A 14,915-nucleotide genomic window follows, 5' to 3' on the forward strand; every position below is an offset into this window, starting at 1 on the left:
GAATAAAGGGAGTGAAGTGTCATATCCTGTGTTCTGTCTCCAGTAAGCCACATGAGAAGTGGTACTGCTCATGCCACAACTTGTCTCTGTGGATCTCAAGCAATGCTTCAGGGGGCAGACAGGATCTTACATGGCTGCCTCTCTAGACTTGTGTATGGTTGTTGTTGTTCTAGGGCTTAACGCCATTTTTCAGCACAAGATAGGCTATACATGGCGGCCAGTATAATTGGTGGAGGAAGAACCCTGGAAAACCCAGGAAAGAACCACCGACCCACGAGAAGCTACTGGCAGGCTTTCCCACGTACCCACGCTAGCTGAGCTTTGGACTCGAACCCACGCAGACAGAGGTGAGATGGCAGTGATCCGGAATGGTGAGCGCTTTAGACCACTCGGCCACTCACTTGTGTATGGAAAAGAGAAGATGAATGACGACTTGTCAGTTACCTATGGACAGTAATTGATTCTTGGAAACTAGGCCTGGCTGTGTAAGGAGGACAACAGAAAAATCCGAACTGAACAAAAGATAGTTTGGGTCGACTGAAAGAACATTTAATTCACTGATCCTGCATGGGAAAGCTTCAGGAAGTCTTGTATGATAGGAACTTTAGTGGTTCAAACTTGCTTGAGTTGAGCCAATTTAGAACCCAAGACAAATCACATTTTGGAAACAATGTAATGGATTTTGGTTGCTGAAGATCAGAATTGTCTAACAGATCTGAGAGATCTTAATTATGCCCAATGTCACGTCTGCCATGATACTGGAATGTGTCTATGATCATTGATCCCCAAGGGCACAAACAGAATCTTGCATGGCTGCTGTTCTCGACCTGGTTATGGAAGAAGGTGAGCAGGGACAATGGGACACTGGTTGACTACCAACAGACAGTAATCTGTTCTGGGCTATGAATGTCTATGGTATCTTGAGAACCACCGAACCCTCCGATCTGAACTGAAGAGAATTCTGATGAACATAAAGGGGATGCAGCTCTCCTACCCTGCATGCTGAAGCTAAAGCTATCAATAAACATGGTCTGTATGATAGTGACTTTAGTAATGTGTAGGCCAGAAGTTTGAAGGGGTTCGAATCTAGCCATGGTAAAAAAAAACTGATTGGATACCTCTGGAGACAAATAAGGGATATTGGTCAAGGAGACCAATACTGTCTAAAAGATCCAATAGGTCTCTATCCCACACAGACATGTTGCCATGATGCCAGAATTTGTCCAATATCATAGGGCAGTAGCCTTTGGTAACAGTTAGGGTCCAACTGTTTCTCCTCCAAGAACAGAGCTAGAGAAAGTCAGCCAGCTGAGGGATTGAGGCACGCAGATGGGCGATTTAGATGGTTACTCTCGAGATTCTCTCCACAAATGAAGGTTTGAATTGTCTGACTCGCAAGACTGTCCTGGTAAAAGTTGAGCATGTAGAAGAAGAGGGCAGTTGATTCAGGTTGGCCAGAATCTTCCTGGGTGTATTATCACTGGGAAAAATAGATTGCTGATACAGAGCTTGTACCCTCAATAAGGGGCTGTCAGAGTCATCTTGCCATTCTGACCCCGTAATTGTAGCAACGTAGGAGGGGTGGCACAGGCCCACAACCTCTCCCAGATGGCTGACAGTGCATCTCATGGCCCAAGCTGCTGTGTTTGGAACTGGGAGGAAAAAGGTGGGTAGCTGTTGATTCCACCTTGTCGCCAAGCGGTCGATCATCGGATGCTCTTGAAGCGTGTGAAACCAAGTGATGACCAAATGATGAGGAGACATTCCATGTGAAGGACATGACCACTTCTGGATTGATTCTTGACAGCCAGAAGGTGGCTAAATTGTATGTTGATATGGAGATTGTTGCACCTATGTAGAAAAATGCCAAATCAGAACACCGGACAAGTGGTTTGGTTCCTCCTTGTCTGAGGATATAGGTTACCACCACAGTGTTGTCAGAGCAAAAGAAGACCATTTCGCTCCAAAGATCGATATTGACATAAGTGAAAGGTACTGATGACAGCCTTTTTTCGAGGATATTGATGCATAGAGGCCGTTTCCCCCAGTGTCGCTAACGGTAATGAAGGTCAGCAAAAGGTGGGTACTTTTGCCTTGTTCACTGGCGGCAGTACTTTATATCATTTCTGCTTGGGGTTCTTCAGTGGGATTCCACTGTTCAGCCAGCTTGGATTGCACCACTGACATGGGAATGATCAAACTTCAGGTGTGATCATGACAGCTTGGATTGCCCCACTGACATGGGAATGATCAAATTTCAGGTGTGATCATGACTGCTTGATTAAGAGGACATAAAACGGGCAGCCAATGTGCTGGCAAGGCCTGCAAAACGAGATGGCCAAGCAGGGTGAAGTCCAATGCCAGCAAGAACTCTCCCAATGAAATCCAAGTCCAAATGGACTTGAAGAGTTTGACGATTCTGGGAGTACGAACATAAGGGGATGGGCCAGATTCTGGTTGGTTAAGAAGTCCATGCCCAATTTCTGTGATATATGGAGGTCTGAATTTCCCAGCTCATGAGAAAGCCTGGATAATCTAGCAGAGAAGGGAGATTGTTCCGCCTTGGAGTAGGATAGAACTTACCATGTGTTTCTTTAGATGCTGCCCAGGTACACTGCTGTTGATGCAGATGATGATGCCTGGAATGGGGAGATCGCAGAGTCCCTAGTGTAAGTGAAAGCCCAAGGGTTGATGAGAGCCAAAGGAAAGAACAGGGAGTTGAAAATGGTGTTGTGGTAAACATGGAAACTAGCAACAGACTGGGTGGATAGGGAAGTGGAAGTATACATGTCAGATCTTAACTAATGACATACTCGCCACATCAGACAGGGAGGAGGAATGACATCGCCTTCCCTGTCTTGAATATGGTGAGGAGATTCCAGTCGATGATGGTCCTCCATCTGCTGTTTGCATGCCAAAAGCAAGTCTTGAGTAACTCACTGGGGAATATGTCCTAAGCTTATGCACCTGTTATCGTAAGGTATCCATCTCCTGATCTGATGGTGTATCGTGTGGAGGGTTGAGAGGATTGTTGATGAACAAAAACCAAAGCCCCTCCAACTGACATGGATCAGCCCCACCCTTCTGAGGGGACAGGGAGGTCCAGTTAGCTCAAATCAGTTTCATACAGCTAAGGTACTCTTGCATGAACGGGGTCAATGTGGGTGCACACGTGACTATCGATGACACATCACCCTTACTGTATGCCGGGTTCTCATCTAGTTTGGTTTCAAGCTCAGCATAAGTCATGACGGGTGACCCTGATGACTCCACTCAGTCATATCTGTGCAGGACATGAGCTCTCCCTTGAGAATAAGCCATGAGTACTCTAATATCTGGTATTGCCAGTAAAGTCAGCACTGTCGGCATCGCCTCAATGTCATCCTTTCTAGCATTGTCTGCATTGCCATCCTTTCCTGCACTGTCAGCATCACTGCACTGCCAGCCTATCCAGCACTGCCAGTATTTCTGGCCTTTCCAGTACTATTGGCATCGCTGCGCTACTGGCCTTTCCAGCACCATCACTGCATATATGTCGGTCTGGCATGCACCTGTGTTGGCCGCTCCAAAGCCGTGGCTGAACGGGCAGATTTCTCATCAAAATCGCCAGTGAAATAATGATATGTTGCCATCTGCTCACCTAGATGGATGGATCTGTCACTAAGATCCACGTAAACATTGTGTAGTTGACCCATTCCGGCCAAGAGATCTTCATGCTGTGATGGCTGGACTGCTGGTAATGTCAGCTGGTGTTGGCTGGATAGCTGGTGTTGGTGTGGCAGTATGATTATAATTATTCTTTGAGTCCTGCTGATCAATCGTAAATCCCATGCACCCCGACTTACAGGCCAAAGACCATGCTCTGACATATGTGGAGGCTTACCCCATTTGGGTTGCCTAAAAATGGGGAATATTCACCTAATGTTTTGCTCAAATCAGAGATTGTGGCTTCGACTGCTGTACCGATTGATGCAACTTATGCAGTGATGAATGGTACCCTCCTTTATCTTCTTCATCCCCTGACATAACAGTATGTGTTGGTTCAGTGCAACAAACTTTAGCTGGGGGGTGGTGGGGTTGGGGGGGAAATTAGCGACCCCCAAAAGGCTTGCCACTGAGGCTGATTTGGGGTGGAGACTAAGGATGTCAGATGTATCCTGCTGTGACCTCGACCATCTCTCTTTCCCCTTTGCCGAGTTCTGAAGAACAGAACTGCATGTGTTTTCCAACCAAACACAGCACATTTAGCTCGCTCCCTTCAATGCTGAACAAGTTGATTTTTGTGCACATGCATGCCATGCTTGTAGTAAAGATTCCTCCTGAAATGACACAAAAGGAGAGAAAACAATGCAAAGATAGAAAATTAGTATGTGACTAACGAGCTAATAGTATAAATCATCTAACTTGGCAGGCCATACTACATATTATAGCTGCTGTATATCAGAAACAATGTTTACATAACATAACAAAGCAGGAGTCATGGCAGACTTCCATGCTTTGATATTGCATATAGATTAATTAAATAAATATTCTGAGGAAATGACACAAAAGACACAAACTAAAGCAGAATCTAGTAAAGGGATGAAATTACTAGGTCATTAAAACACTGCCATAACAAGCAGACCCGTAAATGTGTCATATCATAAATGTATGTCCTATATTAAGCATAAGAACAATGCATAGTTAATAGAGAAGGAACAATATACATAGTATAAAACGAACCAGAGTCATGGTAAGCTACTATGCCCTGATACAAGAAACACATCTATGCACAAACTAGTAACAAGTTCAAATTACTAGGTCACTGAAACAAAACACTTTCGTAACCACATGATACGGACGCTGTGTAACAGAAACATGTATCCATAGCATAAACAAAACAGGAATCATGGTAAACTTCCATGCTCTGAAGTGGTCTGTAAAACGTTTAATTGGTACATGTTAAAATGATACAAGACACATAAACTAAAGCAGAAACTAGTAATGTGTGAAATTACAAGGTCACTAAAAACACTGTCGTAATTAACAGATCGGTGAATTGTCATACCAGAAACCTATGGCCCTGTTTAAAACTTATGCTGCATGCTTGGTTAATAATCATTCTATTAAAACAGCATGAAATATTAATAAATTAAGCATAATTACCAAGCAGCATTTCAGAATTCGCTTTAACGAACTCCGTAGCAGATGGAGCAAGTGAATAAAGTCAAATGTATGCTAAACCGTAATGACCTTGTGTAAGGTCAACAATAGTGTGGTGGGACAGTGATCCTACAAGATGCAGTGGCGACAAATGACAAATCTCTCAAAACATTGGCAGAAATCTTAAAATAATGCATACCACCTGCAGTAGATCGATAAATCTGCATTATAAATGCAAAATGAACAATGGATGAGTCCATAGGAACACAGAAAATGGCTGGACTGTCCGAAGGTTATTGTACTGTGTGTGTCTCAGGACACAGCAAAGCTACAAACTGGTGACACCTGATGGTATCAAAGGAAAGTAATGGGCAAGAGCTACTGCCCTTTGTTTATCTAAAATACACAATAAGACAATTTTTGTCTTTTAGTAGGGCTGGATTTGTGAGGTAGCAGGCTAATATTCCTAATGCAATGTGATTTGGGAATGCATTCAAAAGAGAAAAATAATTTATCAGATCAGAAAGAACATCCTAGCCATATAAATGAACTAGTTCAAAGTTGTGTATAGTTAGCCATGTGACTGCTTCTTATTACTGCTTAAAGGACTAAGCATCAAGTTCACATTTCATTGTAAATTTGGTGTTCTCTGTTTTTGTTTTTAAGCAGCAGTTGTCAATTGGAATATGATTGTCCATATCTCAGAAATTGACTTTTCCTTTGTAACAGTAGGATAAATTTATGTTGTTCAAGAAAAGCTCTTCCAGTCTGTGTGCAAGTTTGTTTAGAATTTATTAAATCAAATGAATCTGATCAACTTTTTATAAATATACATATACTGAATATACAAGACTTTTTAAATTATATTATACTGTCCAAATATACAATCAAAATAAAGATGACATTCTTCATAGGATATCTGATTCTATGTCTCAGTTTTTCCCTGGGAGGCCTTCATTCAATAGCTGTTCAAATGTCAATCAGTAATGTCAACCTGCCCCTTCATGGTTGAGTTCCCACTGCCTGCCAAGGGATGTTGGAGCATTATCCCACACCACAAAGCAATGGGAATAAAACAGACACATGAACTGTGCTGTATAAACAGGTTCTTTGTAGAGATCTGAATTAAGATGAAGTGTTAACAGTACTTCATGTCTTCCAGTTTGCATATCTTTTTATAAATCATAATGAAATAGTCTCCATTATTATAATGGCTTGAAAATATACATAGGTCATCTGTATACACATACAAATATGCAGGCTGTATTTCATTTGTCTGTGTTTAGTGGTTTTTGTGCAATGTTAAAACAAACTTCTTGGGACAGACAGAGGGCTGGATGGACTGAACAAAATAAAGATGTCCCTGCTCTTAGCAGAGGAGGCAAAAAGAAACATTTGCCAAACTATTTTCCTTCAAAAGACAGTATGTAACTAATCAAATGTATTAGTTTTTATAAAGCCAATGGTGAAATGGTGCAAACAATCAATGCTCAATGCAGTTATTGTAGTAAAATACAGGCATACCATACACCTGGTGTTTATATGCTTTTATTCAGAAATAATACCAGCCAACACTGTGTGAACATATATGAATGTATGTCAATTATCTACTTGGATATTTTTGACAGGATTAGGTAGTAACAGATCACACCATTTTTACTTATATGCATACTGTATTTACCACATATATTGGGACATGATAAAATAATTATTTTTTTCTGTCCCAGAACTTATGGTGAAACTTTTTTTCACCAAGATCACATTTCCCTAGACTTAAGAAACAAAATAAACTTGTATTGCATTTGTGCTTCCCCTCCCATTGCATACTGCAATAAAATAGATAAAATGCTTATTTGATAATAAAAAGAAAGAAACTAACCTTGTATTGTTACAATTTATTCCTTTTCTTAACATCAGCATTAAAGAATATATTTTCTCGAAATCTGTGTATGTAGCGTAGGCTTCCTTACTGTAGCTTGCATCACTTATGTCCAATAACACGTGCCACATTGATCATGAACATGAACATTGAGAGACAAATTGTGTTTGGTTGTGCTCAAAGGTTTGAATATGTTATCCAACTGAAAACTGGATCCAACAAAATCGCAAACAAGAGGGAAATAATCAACAGATATCTTGAAGACAACTGCCATTCGCACATGACACGGTATTAGGTGCAAAATAATCCAGATAGAATGATATCCACGTCTACTCTATGACATTATCTCGCAAATAAAAATAACTTTTTGAAAACAAATTCACTTGCGTGCAAGTGACAATCTTTTTGCTAGTACGGGTTACAAAAATATCATTACTTAATTACCCGCAGGCATAAATGCTCCTTTGTATTAATTATAACTACAGATGCCAAGCACAAAGAAGCCCGGGTGGTGAATAAACAGCTGGCAGTAAACTCTTTCTTTGAAATTACCGACGGGATATCAAAGACAAAGGTTATTTTTATTACAAAGCAAGCTGACCTAGGAAGCTGACTCTGAAGCCGTTTTTTTAAATAAAGGATATGAATACAAAGGTTATTTTATTGCAAAGCAAGCTGACCTCGAAAGCCAGCTGTGGATTCTTTTAAGTGTGCTGATTTTTTTGTTGTTGAATATACAAAGACAGCCATGATATGGAGGTGAATTTTGGTTCCTTTTCACCAGTATTCACAGGAATTTTGAAAATAAATTGAAACAATGGAACAATTTTTAAAGTGACACAATATGGTGCTTTGTGAACGGACATCAATGACCCAGCATCGACAAGAATATCAAGAAAAAAATCTTGTGATGAATTCGTAAAGGCCAGAAGAGAAGCAGCTGATTTCGCCGAAAATATTAACTTGGATGAAATTCTAGTGTACTTTGATCGCATTCCTGGATGGACTGATGATAAGATGGGGGTCAAAAGTGTGAGAATTAGCATGACTGGTGCAGATTTGAAAAAAATCAGACTTTAGTCCTTGCAGTTTCTGCTTCAGGTGATGTGTTGCCTCTTAACAATTTTTCATGGCATGAGAGAGCTAAAAAAAAAATATCCATGCACCGAAAGAATGAATTGTTCGTGTGTAGGAAAAGGGTTGTGTTGATGAGATGCTGCTGCAGTGGATTAAAGAGTTTTATCAAGTACACAGTTTTATATTTTTTTAAATAAAATTTTAGTTGGAGTGCATTTTTTGACGTGCAATTTTCAAATGATATAAAAGGTGTCCCACAACTTACGACTCGAAAAAATGATGTGTCCATGAACATACAGTGCACATGAAAAACTACTTTACAGTGTCCCAATAAATATGGTGTCCCAACACACATGGTAAATATGGTACTTCATGCAAAAAGCATACTAAAATTCTGTTTACACGAGTGAAGAAAAAAAATGAAAAATTCTAATCTACAGTTGGTTTGCTTACTTCTAAAGTTTCCAGGAGAAGCTCCGCTCTAAGACCAGCATTCCACAACTCCTTCACGAGTTTCATCCTGTCTTTAAGCAGTGGTTTGCGGCCTATGGTGCACACCAGTATGTCATAGGGACTGGGTGTGGGAAACTGGGGAAGAAATATACATGAATTGATCTCAACAATTAATGGCAGCATCTGCCAATATTTAATACTAAAGTGCATAATCTATAGGAAGTGTTGAAGATGCAGTGGGTATATCTTCATAATCAATATAAGGAAACCCCATTACATCCTGCTTCATTATAACACAGATCTGGATACAACAAAGTGGTGTCGTGGCTCCTGATTTTTAGTCTTAGATATTCCGTATTCATTGATACTACTCAAAGCATGAACAAGCTAATAAACAGATACAAAATAATTCAGTCAAGTTTCAGAAACTTGCAGTTTACAGACCATAATTAATTATCTTACACAGCAATAATTAATTTTCGCTGACTCGGGGCGCAATCTTAATCCTGATTGATATAAACTGGCAGGTAGTAGAATTATTTTTGTAAATCCGACTCGCATTTATTCTAAATAATCAGTAAACAATTTAAATCATACAACAGGAACAACTCTGGAATGTCTCCCTTGTGCTGTTATATGTTATCAGTGGCTTGATGCTGATGGGATAAAAAAAATAACAGGAATCTGGTGGCAGCAGTGGTGGATGGAGCAGATTTCAAACAGTGTAAATTAGGCACCTTACAATAATTTGTAGAAGATGAGTGGGTGTTTTCAACAGTTGTCTTTTGTGTAAACTGACAGAAATGAGTACATGTGCCTGTGACAGCAGTCTCAGGTGAATTCTCAATTTAAAGAAATAAAAGGCAAACAATTAATAATTAGTCATGATACAGGCAAAGTGGGTGACTAAGTCAAATGCGCAACAAACTCTTGCACATTCACAGGCATGTGTTTTGATAACTGATTGACTGTTACCCCTTTCCCAAGTAAGTTAGCAACTACGACTGCCTGACTTCCTCAAGTTATCCTTTGATGATGAACACATACAAACTTGTGCTTCAAATTTTAAACAATAGTATGAAAATAGCAATTTGTGTTTTCTGAATAGAATCGGGGATTTGAATATTTTTAACAGATGCATTTACATTATTTTCTTTAAAAAATCAGTTTGAAACTGTAAGTGAACCTGTCATGGAGAAATAATGGTGGACATGGCTTTGTCTGGGAAGTACCATATTATTAAATTGTCTGTTTTCTTAAACCATTGGGCTAATATATTCAGGAAAAAATACAATTCACATCTTAAACCACTGGGCTAATATATTCAGGAAAAAATACAATTCACATCTTAAACCACTGGGCTAATATATTCAGGAAAACAATACAATTCACATCTTAAACCACTGGGCTAATATATTCAGGAAAAAATACAATTCACATCTTAAACCATTGGGCTAATATATTCAGGAAAAAATACAATTCACATCTTAAACCATTGGGCTAATATATTCAGGAAAAAATACAATTCACATCTTAAACCATTGGGCTAATATATTCAGGAAAAAAATACAATTCACATCTTAAACCACTGGGCTAATATATTCAGGAAAAAAATACAATTCACATCTGAAACCACTGGGCTAATATATTCAGGAAAAAAATACAATTCACAGATAGCAAAGTCTAAATATTATGTTATTGAAGATTTAGCTTTAAAATGCAATTATGTAGGTCAGAAATGTATGGGACAATGCAATGTTGTGGAATTTGAGAACGCTGTGAGGTCTTATTTTCTGACTTAACTCAATGTGAAAATGTGAAAAATAAAGCAGCAATGTAATTATTATTTAACCAATGCCTAAAGTCACTAAAAGTATGCAGAAAAATAATGAAACCTTACATTTGTAATCCTATCAATGGACTGTTGTAACAAAGCTATAAAGTCAGTGGTTACAGTAAGAAAACTCCTCATTCTAAAAACAGATGCACTCAAGTGTTGGTTGTGTCAATTTCAGTTGGAAACAAGGGTTTAAGTCATTCATATACCAACTTTAATGTTTCAGTGTGTTATCTAGGAATAGTTATGGCAATGTTTTATCAGCAACAAAGAAATTAGGATGAACAGAATGATCTAAAGACATGTGCATTTGCTCACAAGTATATGGTGCTGGAGCTGTTTGGAACAAGCTTAGAAATCATTTCAAGTGAAATTCTACAGTGAACTTTCAGTAAGTAAACAAAATATATTCTTGATTAAAGGTTGGTGACTAGGCATTTTTATTAACTTGCATGTACACCATAATCAAGTTACTCAGTTAAAATTCATTACAATGTATAACTTTTATTCTCTTTCAAAGTAATATTGCCAAAACACACTGTATATATTGTATATTATATGAATATGATAATTTTTATATGTGTACCAGATATGTTTATACTACACATACAACTCAGAAAATCTTCTACTTGAAAATAAAGTATTCCTTAAAATCAATGTTACATGCAAATATGCATACTGTGAAATAGAGGGCATAATCCAAATAAGAGAATGAACATGCACACATGCATGCATGCACACACACACACACACACACACACACACACACACAAACACAAAGAGAATCTGCTCCCACTTCTCCTTGTTCTGTCCAAAACGAAAAGTCATTTCTCCCTGAAATTCAAGTCTAGCCTGACCCATAATGACTGCTGAAGATTAAAGTAACTTGTATAGGGTAAGTATCATTTTGTATCAGTTCTTCACTTCTTGTATTGATATGAACAAAGTATCAAATACATCAATATAATGATTAATTATTTAACCTCCAACACATTTAGCAAAGAGAAAATGTAAAACTTGAGTTGCATCTTTCAAAAAAGAAAGTAGCACAAATGTTGACAATTTGGTGGATTAATATGTTCTTGAATTGTAAAGGCAGACAGACAACTAAACAGGAGGACTTTTTAATATCAGCAGTTCTGCTGTACAGATAAAAAAGATTTTTTTTTACTTAGCCCCCACAAAAAAACCCACAAGAAAAGTATACATACTATAATCATTACGAGAGGGTCTCTTTAACAAAACCATGTGGATGATAAGGTTTGACCTACATTGTTGCTGCATGATCCACAAAAACTAGACATCAAAGCAATAAAAGTAGGTCAAAATCTCAGAAAGAATGTATGCATCATGTTTCCTTACTGCACAAGTTTTTATACTGATGATAATGGGAATCAATGAATCAACCAACAACAATGATGCAATAACAGCCATGATACCTATTTCTCACATATGCTTTGTAGGTGAAACAAAACTAAAAGGCAAAATATACTTACATCATCTTCCTCAAGCATGGCAGATACAATTTTTTCGAAGGCAAAACTGACACCCACACCATAGTGGGTTGTCACTGGTTTGCTGGAGGAGAAAACGGGGGAGCAAAACCCGCCAATCTGAAAGAGATTGAGATCGTCTTGTTGAAATGATTCTCATTCACAGTGAGGTATATAGTTAGTACCATAAACAACTTTTAAAATGTATATCAATTTAAATTTATCAATGAAATTCATTATATTTGTCTTTTTCATGCAAAAATAGAGATTTATAAGAAAATAAGTTAGTTTTCACATTTTTTATACCACTTGGCAAATATCAGAAAATTATATCGACCAAGGAAGTCTTTATTAGAAGAAGTTATTTTTACTTTGTTACTGCTTATTACTCTGATACATCCTCAAGTTTTTAGCAGAAAATAACCCAAGAATAAACTGCCAGAAATGTCAAGTGACTTGAAACAAAATCAATAAAATTTTTCATTTTTCATAAAATGTTAACCACAGGGACAAGTCAGCAAAATATCTTCAATTCTGAAAACTTTATCTATTCATACCAAGCTGTTATATCGCCCTCCAGCTGCAAAGACATCAGGAAAAGTTCTATTCTTTTTTCTCACATCTACTGCCACTTGGTAATATACACCTGAATACTGCTGTATATTGTACACCCATCCCACGCTTACCATCACCTGAAATGCATCACATATATTATATATTCACATACTTCACAAGAATTTTAATCTGCGGCAAAACTTGTCCGCTAAGATTTTCAAAGTATTGATGGCTATTCTAGAAACAACAGTAAGGACAATGGTGAAAGACAGATAAATTGATTTCTGCTGGACGTTGTTAGTTGAACTCCATTTGTATTATTCTCAATTTGACTTGAACTGAAGCTTCAATGTGTCTTCCAAAGCTGAATATCCTTATCCCAACAAGAGTGCCATGAAACAATGCTTTATACACTTGCCCAATGTTTAATATTCCTCTGTGCAGACAATGATAATGCTTCACTCTTGAAATTAATGACCAACAGGTGTCAATTACATGTACTTTTGGTGCAGGTATGCATTCCTGAATAAACTTTATGCTAAAATTAAAACAGGGGTTTATTAAAGTTCCGATAAAAAGGTATCCATACATTTTAGAAAGCTGAGTAAAACATGGGATCAAAGTTAACTGAAAATTAACAACCCTTTAAGAAAAGAAATGTGCATTTAAAAAAATCCTATCTTACCTGGGATTTATTTGATGCTGTTTCCTCAGAATAATACCAGTGAGGAAAATCTCAGTGAAAACACAAAATGTATGGAAAAAAGAATCAAGTTCACTAGCTAGGACTAGCAAGAAACAAAATGTATGGAAAAACTAACCAAATTCACAAGCTAGAATAAGCAGGAACAAAATGTAAGGAAAACTGATCAAGTTCACAAGCTAGGACAAGTAAGAAACGAATTGTATGTAAAACCTAACCAAGTTCATCAGGACTATATATATATATATATATATATATATATATATATATATATATATATATATATATATATAGAGAGAGAGAGAGAGAGAGAAAGAAAGAGATAGATAAAATAACCATATTAACAAGCTAGGACTATCAAAAACAAGCGACTTCTTTTTATCAAGGCTGCTTTTTATTTAGGCAGAAACGACTTACATAAAAGGAAAGTAAGAATTTTAAAATTTAGTTTAATCTTAAAACCTTTGAACACTGAGTTCAGTCTAGAATGTGGACATGCACAAACCCATGGTTGCCAAATGATTGTGATGCTGAGCCTTTGCCAATGCATTCTCAATAAAAATGAAAAATTCAGACACAACAACATTACATAACAAAAACATTTTTGTTTTTAACATTATGTGAAAAGCTAAATTCTGACACTGTCAAGAAGGAAACTTATGCTGTACTTGCACATCAATAGTCATTTCACATCCAGAATGTTTCTGTGAGATGATGATGGATTTATCTTGCTACAAACAGAATATTTTCTTGAAATACATGCAAAAACAATAATTAAGTTCTAGGGATTATCAGGTGTGATAAATAATGGAGCATATATCTTGGTTGCATCCAATTTAATGAAAACCTTAATACTGTGTAAAACTTACTGGTAACTTGAGCCCAAGAGATTCAGCATTTGATATCACAGTTTCTATTTCATGTAGACCTTGCTTGGCTAGTGTTCCTGCCTGCAAAGTACAAAGCATTGGATATCAGTTTCTATTTCATGTAGACCTTGCTTGGCTAGTGTTCCTGCCTGCAAAGTACAAAGTATTGGATATCACAGTTTCTATTTCATGTAGACCTTGCTTGGCAAAGTACAAAGTATTGGATATCACAGTTTCTATTTCATGTAGAGCTTGCTTGGCAAATGTTCCTGCCTGCAAAGTACAAAGTATTGGATATCACAGTTTCTATTTCATGTAGACCTTACTTGGCAAATGTTCCTGCCTGCAAAGTACAAAGTATTGGATATCACAGTTTCTATTCAGTGATCTGGGTTTTAATTCATGATTTGTAAACTAAAAATACTGGTAACTTTCTTACAATGAATTCTCTCCTGTCAACTAGGTTCCTTTGATAACTTTTGCCAAGGTATTCTCAAAAGTGTCAGATCTTCAAAATTAAATCACTGCAAAGCTGTTAATAAATGTTTGAAAACTTACATAACCTGTGAGCTGAACAAACATGAATGTTTACAGTAGCACTTGAAAACTAACCTGACCCTTTGTCTTTGTTATACATCTGAGCATACTGGACACCTTGCTTAAAGAATCCTCTGTTTCAAGCAAATGTAGAAGGCTGGTAACAGCTTGGTCATTCAGTGAGCACTCAGACATAATTTTCATTTTGGCTTTATCCTTCCCTTCATTCTGAAAAGAACATGAATACATCAATCATCAATTAGAAATCAGAACATCATGAAAAATGACCCTATAGCTGTTGTAGGATATAAAAAACATATCTGATAACAATAATTATAATGTATAATGACAACAATGGGCAAAACAATAT

At 37.4% G+C, this 14,915-nt stretch overlaps 1 protein-coding gene across 2 annotated transcripts in view; it reads right to left on the reverse strand.

The window, feature by feature from the left end:
- Positions 1-14,915, reverse strand: part of LOC149805436 (eIF-2-alpha kinase GCN2-like) — a 205,557-nt gene that overhangs the window by 50,263 nt on the left and 140,379 nt on the right. For both annotated transcript variants that reach the window (XR_016419665.1, XM_089950017.1), the window contains exons 29-33: positions 14,621-14,773; positions 14,009-14,089; positions 12,439-12,573; positions 11,885-12,001; positions 8,552-8,686 (exon numbers count right to left, since the gene is read on the reverse strand). Coding sequence is in view for 1 of the 2 variants with exons in the window: in XM_089950017.1 (XP_089806143.1) it covers positions 8,552-8,686; positions 11,885-12,001; positions 12,439-12,573; positions 14,009-14,089; positions 14,621-14,773 (621 nt within the window). In the remaining variant the exon portion in view is untranslated. The remainder of the gene's footprint in view (positions 1-8,551; positions 8,687-11,884; positions 12,002-12,438; positions 12,574-14,008; positions 14,090-14,620; positions 14,774-14,915) is intronic.

This window comes from Sinohyriopsis cumingii, chromosome 2, assembly GCF_028554795.1.
Source record: "Sinohyriopsis cumingii isolate HCF-2022 chromosome 2, ASM2855479v2, whole genome shotgun sequence".
NCBI lineage: Eukaryota > Metazoa > Mollusca > Bivalvia > Unionida > Unionidae > Sinohyriopsis > Sinohyriopsis cumingii.